At 41.5% G+C, this 21903-nt stretch overlaps 1 protein-coding gene and 1 long non-coding RNA gene across 8 annotated transcripts in view; one reads left to right on the forward strand and one right to left on the reverse strand.

The window, feature by feature from the left end:
* The window catches only part of ENPP2 (ectonucleotide pyrophosphatase/phosphodiesterase 2), a 69627-nt gene extending 54892 nt beyond the window's left edge, over positions 1 to 14735 (forward strand). For 4 of the 6 annotated variants that reach the window (XM_057415244.1, XM_057415243.1, XM_057415239.1 and 1 more), the window contains exons 17-26: positions 774 to 861; positions 985 to 1072; positions 1939 to 2111; positions 2412 to 2463; positions 2951 to 3087; positions 4145 to 4280; positions 5434 to 5511; positions 7989 to 8121; positions 8757 to 8913; positions 14125 to 14735. In XM_057415244.1, the coding sequence (XP_057271227.1) occupies positions 774 to 861; positions 985 to 1072; positions 1939 to 2111; positions 2412 to 2463; positions 2951 to 3087; positions 4145 to 4280; positions 5434 to 5511; positions 7989 to 8121; positions 8757 to 8913; positions 14125 to 14295 (1213 nt within the window). In that variant the 3' untranslated portion in view covers positions 14296 to 14735. The remainder of the gene's footprint in view (positions 1 to 773; positions 862 to 984; positions 1073 to 1938; positions 2112 to 2411; positions 2464 to 2950; positions 3088 to 4144; positions 4281 to 5433; positions 5512 to 7988; positions 8122 to 8756; positions 8914 to 14124) is intronic. The other 2 variants (XM_057415240.1, XM_057415241.1) reach the window with 1 other exon arrangement.
* A 3853-nt stretch (positions 14736 to 18588) lies between these two features.
* LOC130602408 (uncharacterized) lies at positions 18589 to 20471 on the reverse strand. 2 transcript variants are annotated; one of them, XR_008972897.1, is made up of 4 exons: positions 20365 to 20471; positions 19355 to 19485; positions 19185 to 19239; positions 18589 to 18719 (listed from the first exon to the last, which is right to left on the reverse strand). It is a non-coding gene; the product is annotated as an uncharacterized LOC130602408 (long non-coding RNA). The 2 variants fall into 2 exon arrangements; XR_008972898.1 differs by having other exon boundaries at positions 19180 to 19239.
* Positions 20472 to 21903: the final 1432 nt, after the last annotated feature.

The raw sequence follows: 21903 nt of genomic DNA on the forward strand, positions 1-21903 counted from the left end.
TTCACAGCCAGGAAAATGGCAGTTACAGAACTGATTGCTGTAACTCTAGTAATTTACCAGGCCAAAATGAGCATCATTTTATCGCAGATGAAGAAATTAACTTGTAAGATAATGTGCTCCACTGTATGTATTGCCTGCACGTGGCACTCATAAAAGAGTAAAAAAAAAAAGTACTCCAAACAAGCTCATGCTTATAATTCCTATGACATAATGCTTCTTTTTCCACATATTAAAAAAGAAAACAAACCAAAACTACCAGTAACAAGCTGGTGATTAGTATTCCTATGATACAGCACTTACTTCCTCAACTATTCATTAGAATCTTTCCGTTTTCCTTCCAGCTTTGTTTCTGCTCCCCATTTTTAGTTTATTGGATGCAAGGCAAACAGGTAAAAGTGCTTTACAGCATTGTAACATCACAGAAGTCCTTTTTTAGAAGCCTCTGTTGGTCTTTCGAGGATTGGAAGAGTATGGTCCAAAATACCTCCAGTTTGTAGGAAATGAAGTGATACGAGAAACTGAGAAGATAAGTAAACAGATGCTGTGGTTGTTGTCAATGAGTAAGAGTTGGGTTAGATTTGCACCCTTTTATAGTGGGAGCAGAGGGGGAAACCCTGAGGTTGTTGGATGAGCCTGCGGTCCTCACTACTGCTATTCAAGGAAGATAAGCAATGAACTGCTTTGTAACCTTATCCCTCCTACCTATGTTGTATGTTATCAGGTCAACCACCTGCACCTTTGAGGAAATTTTCTAATTTTTTTTTTCAATTTAGGAAAGCTGTGGATGTTTACAAGAAACCAACAGGAAAATGTTTCTTCCATGGAGACCATGGCTATGACAACAAGATAAACAGCATGCAGGTATGAGTAATGCAGTAACCTTTGTGAGAGGGTCATTAAAGGCAGAAGAAATTGGAGGTCTCTAAAACATAAATATTCACTGAAAAACCCTACCTTTTAATGACTTTTTTTTTTTTCCTTAAGACTGTCTTTATAGGTTATGGCCCTACATTCAAATATAAGACCAAAGTACCTCCTTTTGAAAATATTGAACTTTACAACGTCATGTGTGGTAAGCTACCTACTTGAGAAACATGCTGTTTTAACTAAGAGGGCTTCATTTAGCCACCTATGAGCACATGCCCTGACTTCCTCCCAGTGTCCCTTCCCCAGTCCCAAACGTTTGTCTTTTATCAAGGAGGGTTGAAGGCTCTTCTTCAGGACCTCAGTTTGCTCTACTCTAGCAGCTGGCCAGTAAAGGGGGAGGTCCCATAATTTTGCCGCATGCAGCTTGGCAAAGTTCAAATACACACCACTACAGTGCGTGGTGTCCACACCTCAGCAGTCTAGCAAGAACCCGCAGTTCTCATGGAGCAGCTAAGGAACATCACTTAGATTTCTATGTCATCTCCTGGTATGATTGTGTTCCCTGAACTCATACTATAACAGCAAAGAAGAATCCGATGATGTATTTTCATTAGGAACTTTAATACTGATTTTCCAGTGAAATAAAAGTTCCAAGCCAAAGGTGTGTGTATGTCACTTATTTAAACTTTTTGTTTCAAATATTGAATACTAAGAAGGTAATTAGCCCTTCTCTATAAAGCAGGTGACTTAAATAACCCTGTGTTTCAGTTGGCTGGTGTAAGGTCATTATACATTGACTGTAGGTTTGCACTGGAAGCTGCAGGAGTAGTTAAATTGTTTACCAGTCTTGATGTGAACAAACTTTCCTGTCATAAAGGCTACCATACTATTCAGCCAGCATCTGCAGTTTTATGGTGTGGACAAAATGTTAGTATTTTTATTGCATTAAAAGCATTCATTTACTTGTTTTGGGTGTAAAAAGTATTGCAAATAAATGCTTATAAGTGGAGATGCTGCTGAATACATATTTACAACCTAACCATCATTCGTTTGTGTTTGGTGGTTTCGTAGATCTGCTTGGATTAAAGCCTGCTCCCAATAATGGCACCCATGGAAGTTTAAATCACCTGCTGAGAGCCAATGTTTATAAACCAACTGTGCCAGATGAAGTTGCTAAACCACTCTATCCTGTTGCTCTACCTTCTGCTTCAGATTTTGATATAGGATGTACATGTGATGATAAGGTAGGTGTTTAGGATCTGCTGAAGTTTCCACTGTTTGCAACAGTTGCCTGGTAAAGTTGAGGCCATTTTATCTCTTTTGTGAGGATTTGATCTGGAAGAATTCCCCAGATCCTTCCTGTGAAGTGTTTGTGCCCTTTTGGAACAATTCTGGCATTTTGTAAAACAGGAAACAAAAAAATTATCAGTGTTTCATATCTCTAGTTTTGTTTTGCTTAGATGTTTTGCTTAGCTGTCTAATAATACTAGAAGTCAGAGCGCTCCAGTGATCCTAATCTTGTTTCCTTTTTTTTTATGCTTGAGAAGAACAAGTTGGATGAACTCAACAAGCGCTTTCATGTTAAGGGAACAGAAGGTAAGTGATAAAAATACCCTTCTACTGAGTGACCACTTTTGCTTCCCTTTTGAGAGAGACTTTAGAATAAACATAGGAAGGAAAGTCTGAAGAATAGTGGCAGGAGTGATAGGATAGGGGTTGACTTAAAGGTACAAAAAAAGTCATCACCTCATGTGTGACTGAAATGTGGACATAAAGATCCTTGCGGAGTCTCCTGTGTTTCGAGAAATACCCTTTTTCCATGCTATGATTCCAACAAACTTTGACGTGCAAAATGGACTTTTAACCTCAAAGGGGGTTGTGATCCTGGAATGGGGATCCTATCCAAAACTATTGATGAATTGCTGCTCTCTCTGTTAAAAGATTTCCTTAGCTGTTATTCAGCATCAGTGTTCGATTAAGGATCACTGTAAATTCAGCATGAGTTGGAAAGAAGACACTTTTTTCCTTTTGACCTTTAAAGTTTTCAGTAATAAATGTAAATGTAATTTCTTCTGATTTGTAGAGAAGCATCTTCTCTATGGGCGCCCTGCAGTACTGTACCGCACAAAATACAACATCTTGCATCACCATGACTTTGAAAGTGGCTACAGTGAAACATTCCTGATGCCTCTCTGGACATCCTACACTGTATCTAAACAGGTTAGTTCTGTGTTTGGCCTTAAAAAAGTGCTTAAAAACTCCTGGGGAAATCTGCTCAGTACCTCTTTTCTTGAAGACCTAAAATTTCCCTTCCCTGGGTAGATGTCGTGGTTTAAACCCAGTCAGGTAACTCGTTCACTCACTCCCCCGCTTCTTTCCCTCCCCCTACTCCCGGAGGGACAGAGAGGAGAATCGAAAAGAATGCAACTCCCACGGGTTGAGATAAGAACAGTTTAGTAACTAAGGTATAACACAAATCACTGCTGCTACCACCAGTGATAATAATGATAAAGGAAATAACAAGGGAAGAGAGTACAACACCTCACCACCAGCCGACCGATAACTCACCCCCCAAGCCCGACCAAGCTCCGACCCATACCTCCTCCAACCCTGCAGTCTCCCAGCCCTTCCGGCTAACTCCCAGTTACATCCTGGGCATGACGTGCTGTGGTATGGAATACCTCTTTGGTCAGTTTGGGTCAGGTGTCCTGTCTCTGCTTCCTCCTGGCTTCCCCTCCCCCCTGGCAGAGCATGAGGCTCACACAGTCCTTGGCCAAACCAAAACATCTCTATCAGTTCTGTTCCCAGGCCGAAAGTCAAAACACTGCACTGCACCAGCTACCAAGGAGAAACATGACTGCTACTGCTGAACCCAGGACAGTAGATTTTTCCCACCAGAAATTATGTTGTAAATTCCAGAAACACAGTTGTAAACAGTGCCAAAAACCTTCTTTTCCTTCAGGAGAAAAGAGTTTTAAGGCAGAAAGGGCTGTATATTTCTTTTCTGTTTCATTTTCTTTCTAAGTTTTGCTTGATGCGGGTTTGTTTTACTGTGATGGAATAAGCAGCAATTTCATTGGGGTTATTTCCCATGGTGACTTAATTCCTGAAAGAAGGGCTTTGCAGCAGATACAGGAGCAGGTTTTGCTTGCACAGCTAAGTAGTTTATTCCACACAAGGTCTTCCATGTAATGTTGACTATATGAAATAGTTTTATTTTAGCTATAAATGCTGGAATTGCTTTCTTTGTCATTTCTGTCTATATTCCTCAATTCAGGCAGAGGTATCTGGTGTCCCGGAGCACCTGGCCAGCTGTGTGAGGCCCGACCTCCGCATTTCTCCAGGGAACAGCCAGAGCTGTGCAGCCTATAGAGGAGACAAACAGCTCTCCTATGGCTTCCTCTTCCCTCCTCGTAAGTTCAGAGAGATTTTTAATACCTAGAGGTTTTGTAATGGTCTTTTTTGTTAGAGAAAACTTTAGGTATGACACAGCTTCCTCCAGATATAATCAGACTAAGGAGTATTTGAGATTGTTGGGAAAGAAGAGGTAGGAATGGTTTAATTTCCCCCTGCTCCAGGGTGATTCCTTCCTCTGTGATGTCTCCACCTCAGAGTAGCTGCTCCTTCACCTGCATCATGTCTGGGCCCCAAAGGAATTGATACATTATTCTTGCTGCTTGGTCCTTGTGGAGGACCAAGGACCCAATGCCACTGCTGTGGTCCCTCATCTCCATGAAAGATGCTCCAAACTGATGCCCAGCTTCATGCAGTAAAGAGTGCAGTGTCCCAGTTTAGTTAATAAAGGTGAACAAACAAGTGCACAGAATAGGAGTACAAGCTAGAAGACAGTCTTCAAAACCTGACCACTTAAAGTCAGTAGGTAGATACCAGCTTATACGAACTAGGAATCTAGTCAGAGTTTTTAATTTTTAATTCAAACAGCAATAAGATAAATGTATATTTAATTTAGAAATCCAAAGTAGGTTATTGCATACTGTAAAAATTTCAACCATGCCACAGGGATAATGCTAGTAGAACACTTGCATAAATGAGTGTCCTGATTCAGCCTTGGAGCAACAGTCTTCCAGAGCTAGATAATGTTCAAGGCGCACAACTGTCTCACAGTTATGAACTTCATTGCTCTGCTTCCTCACTCAGTGGCTGAAATATTTTATGGTGGATTTCTGATATGGAATTACTGGTGCAAAAGCTTGCTCATAATTAGAAGATAATCCTGCACTCCTCTCCCTGGAAATTGCCTCTTTTGTAAAATCCTGCAGAGCCGCTCTCTGCTTTTGAAAACTGCAAAAATAGATGAGCTATAAAAGTATTTGAACTTGTTGACGGTTGAAGCAAAGATAACATCCTCACTTTCCACGTCCAGTTGTCACATTGAAGACAAATTGTATGCATATAATGCACACTTATGAATATAGCATCCAGATTGCTGTTTAGATGACAGTGTTTCCTTTGGTTAGTCTCCAAAGCCATTCCTAAAAACATTTTTATATTCTTTGAATTTCTGACATTTCATCTTGTTAATATTTTCTGTTTTATTATTTTCAGAATTAAGTTCTTCTGCAGAAGCCAAATATGATGCTTTTCTAATAACAAATATCATTCCAATGTATCCTGCCTTCAAAAGTAAGTACCCTTTTCATGGCTGTACTTCTCTTTCCCAACTTATTGCCTAATATGTGTGTTGGACTATGAAATAAATTGATGGGACAAGTTTAGAACACAAAGTTGAGTTCCCTGTAGCCAGGAGATAATGCATGTGGGCACCTGTATAGTTCTAGGTATGGGTAGGCACAATACCGCAAGAAAGACTTACATTGTAAGTACGGTTTATTTTCCTTTGAGCTGGGTTAAGAGAAGAGCACAGACTTGATGTAGTTCAGCAACCTCATGCCACAGTAATTTAGTTTGTGCAAGACAATTCACACTTGTCTGTAGCTCAAGCTAGTGAAGAGCGTACTTCAGCAACATGTTTTTACTTCTCAAACCTGGGAATGTGCACTTAGCATGTTGTTGTAGTTCAGGGACAAGTGGTTACTTTTAATTCTTTCTTTCCATGCCCTTAGAGGGAGACCTAACATATTTATTACCTATAAAGAAAAGGCAAAAGGAAAATAAATGAGGAATGACTTTAACCTGGCTGAAACTTTCAGCACTGTAGGGATATAGTATTAACATTTCTTTTGTCTGCACATCCTTTTTCTCTCTAGTTTTGCCAAGAGGTAGGAAAACCATCAGACTATTCTGGTGGCATTTTTGGCTTGGCAGGAATTGGGAAGCCTTGGAAGAATCTCAAAAGCCTATTCTTGTGAGATTTCCAATTCAGATTTTAGGCCAGAGAGGTTTGGATAAACATCAAAGCCTATGGGAAGCTTTTTCTTTTTAACCAGAAAAGTGTTTTAACTGAAAAACCTCTGAGTAGGAACAAGCGGTGATGTTTGCTGGAAATCTAAGCAAAGGCACTTAACTGATTACAGAGTGCAAAATTATTGGGGATTTCCCACTCAAATCACTTCATAAAAATGCTGTTTATGCTAATGTTAGTCTAAGTAAATTAGCCATGATTCTAATCACAGGAGAACAACCCACCACTAGCAGCTTATTTTGTCTAATGACCTTCCTTTTCATCACAAGTGGGTGAAGGACTCCCTAAGAAAAAATGCTGGAACTGATACCATTCTGTTATGAACCACTGCATGTGTGCAGGTTGCAATGCTGAGAGCTGATTATAAGCGTGTTACACAGAGCTTTTTCCACACCAGGGAAAATAGAAGGTGGCAGTTTTATGCTTTGGTGGCAGTGGTGGCTGCAGAGGCCCACTGCTCTTTGGGTTTTTTAATTCACTGTCCCATCACCTCCCTCCCAGGCAATAATTCTGTATCCATGTTTTCTGTAGTGAGTATGCCTTAAGCACCTCCTGCTCTGCTCCAGGAGCTCCAAGATGATGCCCTTGGGCTGGCCCCCTGTTGCACTGGCATTGCTGTCTTTGTGGCTGCAGTAGGTACCTATGTTGGTCACTGATTCAGCTGGAAAACTGAGGGGGGAAACGTTTCCTTTTGGGATATTTTTATTCTGATGCATTGGAGGAGCAAGCAGTTGGAGGAGGGGTACTGCCAAGTGCTTACCACAGCTGAGGTTCTTGTTAGACTGTTGCTTGTGGGGCCCTCTGCGTCAGCTCCAGCAGGGAGTTCATGTGGCGCTGAGGACTCTCAGGACAAGGTGTACTGGGGAACTTGCTGGCATTGCCATCACCACCAGGGAATCATGGACTTAATGGACTGAGCTGGCAAGAAGACAAAAGTTAAACTTTTACAAGTCTGAGATGTTTTGCTTACACACACTTCTATTAGTGTTGGAAAGAAGACAGAAAAGAATGATGTAATGGGAGACTCCAGTGTGTTCTGCAAGCATCTTAACTTGTAAAGTTGAGGGGGGTGTGGTGGGAGAAAGCGTCATGCTCTTCCCATAAGCTGCTGTAATGAGATGCCATGCCATAATTTGGTCATCCTTGATGGCACCTCATTTAAAAATTAGTCATTTTATATTCATTTAACTCCCTTGTAAATGCCTTTGTGTTCCCCATTCCTTTAAAATATTTGGTTTTTACTTTTAATCATGGTGCTGTTTCCTTTCTGGAATTAAACAACAGCAACAACAAAAAAGCCACAGCGCCATTCCCTGTAACTAGATAAAAAAGACAAAGGAAGTGTTTGCAGGGACATCAAAAGCATGTGAATAGCTGTTTCTGCTGTTTGATGAAGGAACAGCAGGCTCTCTGTGCAATGTCTATGGCAATGCTAGCCTGGGAGTGGTACCATGCATTTCCTTTATCACTGGTTGGGGAGAAAAATAGTCAACAGAGAACAAAGAAGCCTGAATAGGATTTATTGACCTAACTGAATGAAACTGCAGTAAATCTATAATGCTTAGTCCTTGATTTTCCCTACCAATGCGGTAGGGAAAAAAAGAATCCACTGGATTTTTACTTTCAGGAGAAAAGAAGAATTGTTTATAATCTTGACTTGTTTTGACATCTAAAAATTGTGGTGTATTTTATTTTCAGTTGTTTGTTGGTTTGTTTTTTTTTTTTTTTTACCTTACAGAGGTATGGAACTATTTCCAAAGGGTTTTGGTGAAGAGATATGCCACTGAACGAAATGGAGTCAATGTTATAAGTGGACCAATCTTTGATTATGACTTCGATGGTTTACATGACACACCTGACAAAATAAAACAGTAAGAGTTTGTCTTTAAATTGGTTTCCTGTTGCTTGTCTAAATGATGGCTTTGTCTTAAGCAGTTCATTAGCTGCACATTATTAGATTTTTGGGAGGAGATGCAATTTTTTAGTTCTTTCTAAAATTATTGTCCATCAAGACTGAATACCCCTGTAGGTAGGACAGTGGTTAAAATAAGTGATTGACAATTCTGTAGGTAACTGTTCACTTTGACTTTGCAATTAAGTGTTCATTCATCCTTGAGATGAAGCTGAAATATGTTCCAAATAATCTGTTTTCCATAAAATCCGTCAGAATTTAAGAGCTAACAACTGGATACCAGAGCAAACCATAGCAAGCCGTAGCAGTGCTATTGAGTTAGATACTCAAGTCTTTCCTTAATTCAGTAATGCTTTTTCCTCTCTGTCCCTGAACTGAAGTAACCTTTCAGCACTGGTGTGTGGTATTTCTACAGCACAGTATCAAAACATGAGCTAATTGAATACTCATTTTCAGATAGTGTTTAGGAATCAAACACATCTCAACAGTGTACATGTGTCCTCTCACGTAGAGGAGAAAAGACCATATTGTTTGTGTAACCTTCTTCCAAACAAGTTTATCCTTTGTGGATAAATGTTTGCTTTATTTCCTCAGGTTTGTGGAAGGCAGCGCCATCCCCATTCCTACTCATTACTATGCCATCATAACCAGCTGCTTAGATTTCACTCAGCCAGCTGACAAGTGTGATGGACCACTCTCCGTTCTCTCATACATCCTTCCCCACCGGCCTGACAACGATGAGAGCTGCAATGTAAGTTCTGCTGCACTACTGTAGCCCTGTGGTAATACAATCCTAGGACATGTGAAATCCCATTACTATTAGATGCTAGTGCTCATTGATGTCTTCAACTATTACTTCACCTAAAATTGTCTGGAACAACTGACATACAGTAGGTTGGCAGTAAACAACTTGTAGGCTTCTACATTATGGCAGACACTGTCATTGTAACTTCAGAGCAGACTGGGGGGAGGTTGTGTGTGTAGGTGTATTGTGCTGGGAGTAGTCTGATGTTTTTACTGAGGTCTGTTTCCATGTGTAGGTTCAGTATAGTCTCTCTGCTATGGCAGTCTGGGTGCATCAGACAGCATGATTACATTCAACCCACACAGTCTTAAAACTATATGTTAAAACCTGACAAGGGCAGAGTGTCAATTCTTGCTGTTTCCAGAATATGTCTTGATTCAAGGGAAAATTTGGGTTTCTTATTAACAGAGACGAGCAGACACCCTCTGGTTCCTTTCCTATCTTCCTTTAGGTTGCAAGATCCTATAGTGTAAGAATCTTTGTGAAATACAAAGGCTTTGGTCTGGTCAGCACTACAGAAAGTAACACACACTCAGCAGCTTTCCATGCAGGAGCAGAGCAGTCAGGTCCCCATGAGCTCTGATGCTCTGCAAGGACATCAGTCCTCCCAGGCAGCTGTATTTAGACTTGTCCTTCCGCCTGAACTTGTTCTCCCATTACACAGCTGTGCGGATTCCTGCACACAGACACTTCACTATAGGCTGCCAGGAGGCCGTTTCCTGAATGAACGCATTAACGTTATGAATTTTGTATTGGCACAAAAAAGTGAAGACTCCTATTCCAGCTACAGGCAGAAATAATCATTCCAACTCTGTACACAATTCACCTGGAACACTGTCTCTTTCTCATTCATCAAACATCGCCTGCTTTCAGGTCCCTCATTTTAAAACCATGCTTTTGAAGCAGTATCGCTCTCTCTCAAGCAGATCTGGCTTCCCCTTGTTTAGACTCTTAACTTCCTTGGGCGGAGATGTCTTCCATCAGAAGTCTCAGAAAGTCCTACATATATTTGATTGTGGTTATTCTCTGGACTCCTCTTCTGAATCAAGATACAGTTGGTGATCCTGAAGTTACTAATCTGGCAGTTATTTGTGCCTCTGTTCTTGTATCTCTGCCCGTATGTAATTTTATGACAGTCGATTATTTCTTTCTCCTATATTGCGTGACACAGTCCTCTTAAAATGCTGAAATCTTTTTTATGAGGTGTTTAGAGTAATGGACTCTTTTAGGTTTTGGTTTCTTATATTTCCAACCCAGGCTTCTTTTTCCTATAGGTCATACTACTTATGGTATTTGCAGTTCTGGGAGGAACTTCAGTGATACTACAAGGTTATTAGCAGATACTGGTCTATGCTTTTTACATGGCAAAGAAACACTCCAAAATTGTTTAAATGTAGCTCTCAAATGAAAATACAGTTAGACAAAATTTTGCCTTTCAAATTCAGCATCAGTCTTACTTCTGCCCATCGTGTTCCATTTTATTTGTTCAAAGAAGTGGTTTTGTAAAACCTTACATACTTAATGGGTGAAATGAATGGGCTAATAGAAGAATTTTTCCTTAACCTCTCCACAGGTTTCTTATAAGATCTGAAGAAATATTAGCTTTCCCCCCACTCTGCCCTTGTTGCACACACTTTCTCTCTTTTTACATGGCTGTTGGAGAACACCGCTACTCTTCTTATTTGATTTTGTTCCATTTCCAAGCTGTGTTTATTCATGGTGAGCTTATACCCATTTATTCTTGTGTCAACATTTTTCTATGGCTTAAATAGCCCTTCACTGGGCTTCGTTGGGATTTACTCTAGTGATGATTTATGATGATTCTCAAGGCATATACTTCTCTCTGTTCATGGGAGACCCAGGATCTTTTTTGCTCTGTTTGTAAGAAAGGATGAGCACTTTGGTAGCCTTCCCATGCATCTGTTCCAGACTGTTTGTTTTCCTCTTTTTTACCCCGCCTGGAACATGAAGGAGATAAGCACTCCAGCTGAGATCTCAAAATGAAAGTGATTTTCTTTCCACTGAACACAGCTCCTTTGATAGTATCTAGGATTTGCTTTTTCCATAGCTGTGTTCATAATGGTGGCTCAGAGTCACGCACAACCAATACACCCAGGTCCTTCTCTTCTGCCTGCCTTTTCACGTGAGAAAATCCCAGCTTAGCAGAAATTTTCGCTGTCATTGTGGATAACCCAGTTTCATACTGTACTGCATCTGCATAGAATCATAGAAATAACCACGTTGGAAAAGACCTTTAAGATCATCAACTCCAACTTTTATCCTAGCACTGCCAAGGCCACCACTAACTCATGGCACTGAAGGCCTCATCTACATGGTGTGTGAACACTTGCAGGGACAGCAAGTGCCCTGGACAGCCTGTTCCAATGCCTGAGCATCCTTTGAGGAAGGAATTGTTCCTCATCTCCATCTAAACCTCCCCTGGTGCACGTTGAGGAGGCTGTTTCCTCTTGTCCTATAGCAATCTTAAATTTAAATCTTAAATTAATCTTAATTTCTGTCAGAAATCTGGGTTCATTGATGCCACTTCTCAGCCAGCATGTTGGTTATTACAGAAGGGTATCTTCCTGCAGGGCTCATTCATTAAGCAATAGTGTTTCAGACTGGGTTTCATCCTCCAGTACAGTGTTAGAATCATAGAATCATAGAATAGTTAGGGTTGGAAAGGACCTTAAGATCATCCAGTTCCAACCTTCCTGCCATGGGCAGGGACACCTCACGCTAAACCATGTCACCCAAGGCTCTGTCCAACCTGGCCTTGAACACTGCCAGGGATGGAGCATTCACAACTTCCTTATAGTCTTCCATTGCATTGACAGGAGCTCACAATTTTTGTTTTTTGGTTTGTTATTACTAGCACACCAATGACCTTGGCACAAAAAGCATGTATGAAAACATTACACAAACCCCTTTTCAGTATCAAAGCTGAAGGAACCCTACTAGAAACCTCCTCCAGGCCACAATTTTCTCTTTCAAATTTCTCTTTTTAGTAAGCGGGCTCCTCACCCACCTTATCTACATTCTGATCATGTTCAATTTTCCCAACTAATAATCTGACATCCATCTTTTGTCCAGAATATCTAGTATTTTTTCCTGTGAATTTTAGGCTAGCCTCCTAATTGGTTGCCTACTTATGTTTACCTCCATGTTTTCAATTGTTAGTTTTTCCTTCTAAGACTCTACTATTCAGGTGCTACTATCTGGCACTGATGGAGAAAAATATCATTTTAAATATATATACTTAATTCATTGTTTTGCAGTAATATAATACCCTGTTAGCTGATTATTATGTTTAAAATTCTTCCTGCTGGACCTGAAGTTTCATGGGCCAGCTGTGAAGAGGGAAAACTACAATCTAGATCAGTTGATTGATTTTGTGGAGCTGTCTTGCTGGACTTGGTTTAAACCAACCTCACAGTTGTGTGATTTATTCATGTTCATATTACAGACCTTTCGCAAACATTTAGAGGAGTCCTCCTTATATTCAAAAAGAGCAAGCTTTGTAGCAATGAGACTTCCCTCAGAGCTCTGTAAAATGTAGATTTCCTGCTCAGAAGGAAGGCTTGAATACAACAAAATGTCACAGTGATTGCATTTGCAATGTAGTAATAATGCTATTGAGGCTCCTTTGTACAGTAGCAACCTGATTGTTAGAAGAAAGGCTGAGTCGGGGGCTTCTTTCAGCCAAATCCTGCCAAGCAGCGGCATTCCTGCAGCACGGCCACAGCACTGCAGGGTGTGAGGAGGGCACTTTCCTTTCTCTTCACTCTTAGTTTGAATGCATCTTCTTATGCTCCAAGACCTGGTTTTGAGCTGCAGGTTGCTAATCCTCAGGTTGAGAGGAAAGTCTGTTCTGAGCCAAGAAACTTCAAACCAGACAAGCACTAACTGGGTCATGGCAATTTGCTTTAGAGCAGCCAGCAGTGACCTAAACTGGTACCTGGTGACCTCTCTCTGCAAATGATCACGCTCGCCCTCCTGGCCCTTGCAGGGCAACCCGCTGCCTTGTCCATGGCTCGTCTACTGCTTTGGGTAGGCTGTGGCATTGTGAAGCTTAGCCTTGATCAGCGAGAGGACCACTCTGCAGGGAGACCTTGAGACAGCCAGAAAAGGGCCCATTTTCAGGAGTCAGCCCAGAAATAGATTTTTATCAGCAAGATTTCCAAACCACACATGGAGTCCAAATGGCCAGAGGCACAACCCTCCATTCCTAACTTGCTTCCCCAGCAGTGGTGTCACTGTACCAGCCAGAGAGGCCAAAGGGGGAAAAGTCCTGTTTGCTCTGTCCTTTTCCCACGTCTGCTTCCTGCTGTGCAGGGCTGACTGCGATGCTCATAGGACTTTTCACTGGGCTTGTTAACGTACTCAAAAGAGCCAGGAACTGCAGTGTGTTGCAGGGCCGATTTTCTGATGTACGAGTTACATTAAGTTGGTGGATGGCTCCAACATGTGCTGGATCTGGCACAAGGTATGCAGCAGGAGCAGTCTCCTAAGAAAGATTACACCCACGCAACCCTACCCAAACCACACACTCTGGCAGCATCACCTGCCTTTTCATATTGGGAAATGCTTAGTGGAAGTCTTCTTTTCTATCAGTGCATAATATGTATGTTCCAATAACAGGATTTTACAGGTACAACAAAAACCATAATCCCAACTGTTCAATGAATTGTAATCCTAACATTAAAGTGGAAAGTTTAAAAGAATATTATGCTAGAGGTGCTGGTCAAATAAGAATAATGTGTAGAGGCAGGGTTCAAAGCTAAACAGCCTGGTGTTTGGGCTTTAGTAACACACAATTGATGAATATGGAGCTCTTCTGTGGGAGAAAAAAAGACATAGGGACGAATGGATATTCTAAAAGCATATGGCTGCTCTTCTGCAATGCCTGCAGCATCAGTCCAGCTTTTCCTAGATGACTATGGTCGTTGTCTCCATCCCATCATAAAATGGGTCCCAAAATAAAATAGGAATCATCTTGTATGTTTCAAATCTGTTTTCTTGGAACTTGTTTACCTCAGTCATTCTTGAACAGGGCACAGAGATTCTTCAGATGGACCCAACGTTTAGAAAAGTTGCATTTGCTTTTGGAGCTGATTTTTGATGTGGCATGTGATAAAACTTTATTTTACCTTTCAGAGCTTGGAGGATGAATCGAAGTGGGTTGAAGATCTCCTTAAGATGCACACTGCACGTGTGCGTGACATCGAACAGCTCACAAGCTTGGACTTCTTCCGAAAGACCAGTCGCAGCTACACAGAAATCCTCTCCCTAAAGACATACCTGCATACGTTTGAAAGTGAAATTTAGCTTTCTAACCTTACTCAGTGCATCCTTTTATCAACTGGTGTATATTTTTATATTGTTTTTATATTTATTAATTTGAAACCAGGACATTAAAAATATTAGTATTTTAATCCTGTATCAAATCTTAAATATTAAACCCTTGTGTCATTTGTTTGTTTCTCTAATGTTTAATATAGGTATGTCTCTTGGTTTATTTAGTAGCGCTTGTAATACTGCAGCTTGAGGCCCTACTCCGAGCTTTTAAGTGGTGCTGCAGGGTTTGATACGTGCATCACGGAAATATTAATTTCCCATGTTCCTTTACCACACTTGTAGTCCTGTACTGTGTATCAAAATACTGAACATGTAAAATTACATTCATTTACTGTTAACTATATGACAGACATATTTAAACCCTATAGACAAATAGCATCTTAAATATAATAAACCACACATTCAGTTTTTTTAATGTGTTTTGATTTGCTTTCACAGGGACATTCAGAGGGGCCTGTGGGCAGCTGAGTGCTGCCACATCTCTCTTATTCACCAGGCAGAGCTTAGGTTTGCTTGTAAGAGGACTGCCAGGACTACAGGTGCCCTGCCTTACTGCTCAGCAGTGAGTCCGTAAACCAGACACCCACAGAATGTCATTACTAGTTAGGTTTTGCCATAGTAGCAAAGCTGGGAGAGGAGTTTGCTTGGTGTCATAAGCCACTGGGGTACCCCATACATGGCCCTGCTCGGGAGCTGTGGGGAGGCTGTGACATGACAATATCTGCTGTCACTGATAAGGCTGTGTTACATTCTTCTGCGCTGCTGCTGCTCTTGGCTGGTTCCTGGGAATGTCTGCTCCATTACCTGTGCCATCGCCAATACCTGCTTTGACTTAGAGACGACAGTCTCGTAATCCTGGCAAGCCCCTCCAAGTGACAATGATGGCACAGTCCTAAGCCAATGGAAGAGACACTGTTGCATGCTAGCCTTATTTGTCATGGACAGCTTCTACAGAAGGTATATGGTATGAAGCATTAGCATTAATGTAGTTAGCTGATGTAAAAGTTAAATTATTGGTTAGAATTCTTCTCAAGACTCATACCACCAGTGGTGCTATTACAAAGCTATCATTTGGGGTTACAGGTTTCCCTCTCTACTGAAGTGCTTTGCATCTATTTTCAAGGGTTGAAATCCTGGAGGGAAGTGGAAAGGGCTGGAAAGCATCTCAGCCATGTACACAGACAAGTAGCCAGGTCTCCTAAGTAAAATTAATCTGGCACAATTTTAGCAACTTGCAGCGCTGTAACATCTCTTTAAGAGAAAGCAGCAAACAGGAATTAATCATGTTAACACCAGTGATAAAGTTCTTGTGACCAGTAGACAAAATTTTATTATTTTAGATTAAATTAGAAAAGCACGAAATTTGAAGGCTTTAAAATCCCTCCCAAAATGTTAGGGTAGGAATTCTAATAACTGCATAAAGCTCTGGGAAACATCTGATTCCTGCAACTTAAAAATTGTCTCTTGTGGTTGTCTGGTAGCACAGAAGTATTTTTCCTCTAAGCTTTTGGCAGGGCTTCTTGCCATGATAAACTTTACGTTCTTACATGTGCTACAAAGGGTATTTCCTCTGGATTTAAAACCGTTTTCAGTTAAGACCTAATTCCTTCAACACCAACTTTAGTGATTATATAATGTGGTTGTTCAGAAACTAAACTCAAGACCTTCACTACCATTTTGCTTTGACATTAATCTGTTGCTTTGGTTTTGTTTTTTTTTTTTTTATTTCTAATTTAATCTAACAAATGATGTAATTCTTTTATTTTCTCCCAAAATATTTATACCAAAGGAACATTTAAGCTCTGAAAGATATTCTTACACTCAGAGAAGCTGGCTTTTGAAATAGTTAGTGATGTTGGATGATGGTTGGGAGAGACTGTTTACCTCAGTTTCACTAAAGAATGATGATTGGTGGGTAGGAAATGTGATTTTCTTACTCAGCTGCTTGCTGTGAGAATAAATACTAGTAGTTTATTTCTATTCTGCTTAGTTCTCTTCAGCTCTTGTCCCATGCTGTTGTATGGCACTGCTGATTTATTTGACCATGCTGGCAGAAGTAGCTATGCTGGTGACTTCTGTGAATTGCATGGGTTTTTTTCCTGTTGAAAGATACCTTATCAACACAAAAGTTCCAGCGCAAAGCTAAAGCCTTGTAAATCCCTCTAAACAGCATGGCCTCTGCAGGAACAACAGACGTTTTAAAGGAAACTTGTAACTTCCCTTTGGTATTCATCAGGGTGAATGTTAGCTTAGGGCCATGTGTAGGAAGGACCCCCTCTGCTTTCTATTCCTGTTAAACCATTTTGAAAATATGAAATACCACTTGTTTCTGTTACATGTTTCCTTTCCTTGATATTACTCTGGCTTCTGCAAGAGGTCTGTTGAGGAGAACAAGCTCTGAATTTTTCTGTCAAGCAACCACTAGTTTTGAGGGTTTGGGTAATCACTGTTTGCAATGGGTGATGTAAATCTGAGGCATGTTTAATGGGTTGGAGGCAGTTCAGTTGACCAGTTGTCAAGGCAACAAAAGCCGTATGTGTCCTGCACACCTAACAAAGTCCTTTTGCTCTGGAGAAACCCTTCAGAGGCAGTTACACAACTGGAATATCCCTGCAACGGGAAACTGTTACCTTTTTTAACCCCTTTTCATAGTTACTTATTCTGAACAAATAAACACTGAAAGCAGGTCAAGTAACCTGACCAACAGCATTACCATGATGACAAGTCAGCTGAAGTCACCATCCTATACTGGCAGTACTGGCATATTTAATTACTACTGATTATATTCTATCCTGATCAGCTAACAGCTTGGATAGATTGATACTTCCTGCTTGCTGCTACTTCGCTGTTCTTGATTTCCAGCCTTTATTCCCTTCATGGTGTTAGGTGCAAGGTTTCTGCACTCACTTGGACACTGGCATTGTTTTGGCAACAGAGTTTGCATTGTGTTGTAAAACACTTTACAACACAATACAGATGAACAAGAGAATTAAAAAACGTGATTGTCAGGTCTGTGCCACCTTGTGAAGTTTTCCCAGTATTCAAAGGAAGTAAATTTACATACCCATCTTTAAGTAAGCCAGTCTTGCTGTGTCCCTGGATACTGCTCTGAAACAATCCTGCCATAGTTTCCAGCTTCTAAGTGCTGTATATGTAATGGTCAGCCAGCTGATGGTGCGAAGATATTTTAACAAATGAAAACACAGGTCTTGTAGGAGAGGCCAGAAAGCAAAAGCTGTCACGAGGAGATAAGAGAGGAAGTTCCCACTTCCAGAAACAGAAGAGACTGAACAGGTTGAAGGTCCAGGAGATACTGCTGGAAGGGAACCAGGGCTGGAGAAGATTTATTTGGCAGGTTTATGAAGTCCCTGTTTCCCCTGCATCCAGCCTCTCCGGATAGATCAGTCCTTTACATCCAGCAGATGAAATAATACCCTACTTTCTGCACACAGCCAGGAAACAGAAAACTTCTAAGGAAAGTTGAAGGAGTTCCCCCCTGAAGGTGTTGCTTGTTGCAGGAGCAGAACAAGGACTCTGGAAGGATGGAGTCCTCTACAGTGAGGGCAGAGTGCAGGACCTGACCTGAAGGAAACAAATTTATATCAGCTGGATCTCACATTCCATCCATTCTTCCCTTCAGACTTGTGTGCAACCCAAACATCTTTAAGTTCACATTACAGGGCTGTGCAGCTTACCTCAGCAGCTGTCTAAGGTGACAGAGGGGGATACTACTTGTGGTGCAATTGAGAAAATTCCCCTTTTTTGCTTTCCATGAGCAGGGCAATGTGCGGGTGCTGCAGAGCTGCCACCTCCCCTCTGGTGCAGTCCAGTGCTCTTCAAACCAGTTTTGCACTTATGGCAGTGTGGTTTATGCTGCTGTTTTGGCACAGGGAGACAAATGAAACTTCACAGCCTTCCTTGGAGGTGGTTTCTATCACAGGCATGGATAAAACTGGGGCATGGAGAGGTTGAACAATATGCTTAAGGACATGCATACAGTAAGCCCAGTAAAGCTGGTCACAGCGCTCCTGTGTTGGGTTTAATATGTGAGGTTTTAAAATAATTCCTGGTTAGTGGTACCACTGGTGGTAGGGCACAGGGGAAGTTTTGTAAAGCAGAAGCCTCAGAATCATGTCGCTGAAATAAAATTTGAATACAGGGGCTGTAGAAGCAAATCTCCCTTTGGAGACAGTAAATCATGCTCAGTTTTCTATCAATCCCATCCATTCAAATGCTTGTGATAGGCCTGGTTCCTTGCCAGAGTCCTCCCCTGTCTCCAGAGGGATGACACAGAGTGTGTGCATCCATCCTGTCTGTAGTCCTAGTCCAGCTTGGTTTTGTGACTCTAGTATCCATTTCCCTTGCTGCACTCCCAGACAACTGTTGCACTTGACCTGAGATAGATAGTCATGGTAATACAAGTGTACTCTGATCAGGATAGACTTGCCAGCAAATGATGAGTACTGTGGTAACTGTACATTTTCCAAGTGAGACCACGTGTTTTAAATGTTTAAAGTTCAGCCCTTGTTCAAGACAGGATCAAAAAAGGCATTTTAAACATTGTGACAAAATACCTAATCTCGTTTCTTTGCACTTGTTGTGTAAATATAAGATAAGAGCAGTATTCCCAAGGTTACCACAAACAGTCCATCACTACAGAGTACAAGCTAACATTGTATGTTGACATAAAAAGCAGCATTGCTGCAGTCAGCCGTGGTAAATAAACCCACAGGTTTCTTTGTCTTTACAAGTCAAAAGTTTGGGATGTAACCTATTCAGACCTGCCCTCACAACGGAAAATCCCTGCCCTGCTGTGGCATCCACAGTACATGCATAGTTGTTCTGCAGCCTTACCATACCTGCTGCTTTCTAAACACAGGAGGGAAAGGCAGATGTAGACCACTCTGGTTTCATCTGCAGGTTTCACCATGGAGAGATCAGCAGGTAAAGAAGTTAGTAACTGAGGATTAGCACAGCTGTAACTGATTGACTCTAATGCTGGAATTTACTAGAAAAGAGGTGAGCTTACTTGTCATCATAAACCCTCAATGGAAAAGGATAAAATCTTTTACAGGTGATAATTTTTTGAGAAGTTTTCTGTTTCTTTGCTCTGTGCAGAAAGTAGGGAGTTATTTCATCTGCTGGATGTGAAGGACTGATCTATTGGAAGAGGAACAGGGACTTCATAAACCTGCCCTGGTTTCCTTCTGGCAGCATCTGGTGTCTCTCCAAGACCTTCAATCTATTCAGTCTCTTCTCCCTCCTGAAGTGGGAAAAGTTCTCTCTTATATCCTTATAATTAATTATTTTTTTTTGCCTTCCTCTTTTATTTCAGCTTTGATCTGTTCATCATCTGCAAGAGCTTTAGTGTCAGCCTAGCCAGTGCAATTTCCGTGCACAAGCATATCTCTACAGTGTGCACTGCCACCAGCTCTCCCAGCTATTAGGTACATCAGGTCTTACACACTCCTCCTGCAGAAAGGACATGGAAGACCATGATATAGTGCTGGTTTCTTCTCTAGTACAGCTAGAGAACCCCAGGGACAGCTTTTGAAGGTAAAAACCCTCTTCAGAGAATTTTAGATGGTATTTGCCTTTGTGCGTGTCTTTGTACAGAGGCATTTAATGTCATTGAGGGTAGGGTGTCAAAGATCTGATGAATCAACCAAAATTCTCCATATAGGCCATGACTGACTAACAGTGCAGAAAATGAACTATTAATGTCAGTATTTTCTCCTCTGGGACTGGAAAGTTCAGACCAATCCAGGCACATCAGTGGTGAGGATCTGTCTCAGCACTGACTTCAGTGGCTCATCTGCCCATTTTCGTCTAAAAAAGTCCTTAGGATATTGGTGACAGCTGCAGTTTCACCTCCTCTCTTCCTGATGCACGTTGTCATTCATGCTGTAAGTCGTCTTCACGTTTCTAGCTGGCTGTTGTGTTTCGGGGTGCATAGCCATGGTGTTCTGGGTCAACAGGAAATGTACCATCCTCTTCCTCCTCCGTTGTAGAATCACATGAACAGTTGTCCCTACTCACCTCACTTAATCAGATGCTCATCTGCCTTGCCCACCATTGTCTCCTGCTGCCCAAAGGCCCTTGGCTGAACTCAGGGTCTGTAGGTCAGTTACTGGCTGCATCTGCAGTCTAGTGGAAAAGACAATGGGAAGCAGGTCACAGATGATGTGTTTGTTTCTGGCGGGCTGTATCTAACCTGTGTGGGCTGCAGCCTGCTCAGAGATTGGCAGTCTTTCCCCATGTGAGAAAAACTGAATCCCTGAACATTGTTCACTAGCAGTCACCCTGAATTTCAAAGGTTCTCCTTGCTGGTAACACTGGAAGAAACACTGCTGCTTCATGGATCTAACACCTGACACTTTAATAATGATTCTTTTATGGCAGTAGAGAAAAGTCTGCAGAACAAATGCTTCCTTTTATTTCTCTATTTTGTTGAAGATGAAAGCCATATAGCGGGCTTAGCTGGCCTAGCAGGCCTCCAGTCTGAACTAAGGGTGCATCTCCATGGCTTTCATCTTCCATGCCTCATGATCTATTTCTAGCCTTTCTCTAAAGGTTACCATATGCATCCATGAAACCTGGGAGCCCTCCTGTGGTCAAAATCATGAGCTATTCTTGTGGTTATTGCCCCAGATCTGTTGTAGTCAACCCAGTTTTAAACTTATCCTTGGAATATTCATTGAGAAAAGTTTCAATCCATTGAAAAATAAATCTACATAGTTTCCTTGGTCTTCGTGGGGGTGACCTCATTACACCTTATTCCCCTGGGAATGCTGTCCACATCTCTTTTCCAAGGTTGGGGAATTGCCTGACAAGCTGCCTATTACTTCATCTCTCTTCCCTGCATACTCCTCCTCCCTCTTTGCTGTCCTTTGGAGGCTTCTCCTTTTCTGCTCTGATCTAGCCAGGTTCTCACCACCAGTCTGTCTAAGGACATCCAATTTTGCATTAAATAATGTAATTAACATAAATTCAGTGTTTATTGTCTCATTGTCTTCAAGTTGTAGATGTACGTGATTCACAGGGCTTTGGTGTGCTTAATTTTAATCTTATGCTCAAGATGGAGAAGTTTTATGCTTCCCTGGGGACTTCATTTTGTGGTCTTCGTCCAGCCCCTTGGAAAATTCTGTTTCCACATGGTGGGAAGTTGCTTTTAATGGTTTTTCACTGTACACGAGTCAAAACTGTGAGTTATCTGGGGCAAGCTTATGAGGGAATAGGAAAGGGTGAGGTGAAGATGAGGAAGGGCAAGAGGAGTAATAGTCCCTTTGCTTTTGCCTTTGTGGGGACTGACGCTGTATGTTCTTCCCTGCTTTATAACTAAAGAGGGGAAACAGCCACACAGTTCTGCTAACACCCATGGCATCATGGCTGTGTGTGGTTTACATCACAGATCTCAGGATGGTCCATTGGAGATGCTGGATTCACTGCACAGAGTGACTAGGAGAGAAAGTCTGCTGAACACGAGCCAGCTTCAGGGTGCGCTCGCAGCCCAGAAAGCCAACTGTATCCTGGGGTGCATCAAAAGGAGCATGACCAACAGGTTGAAGGAGGTGATCC

Source organism: Pezoporus wallicus, unplaced genomic scaffold (genome assembly GCF_028554395.1).
Source record: "Pezoporus wallicus isolate ANWC-B61680 ecotype Strahan unplaced genomic scaffold, APGP_CSIRO_Pwel_v1 contig_3812, whole genome shotgun sequence".
Lineage (NCBI taxonomy): Eukaryota > Metazoa > Chordata > Aves > Psittaciformes > Psittacidae > Pezoporus > Pezoporus wallicus.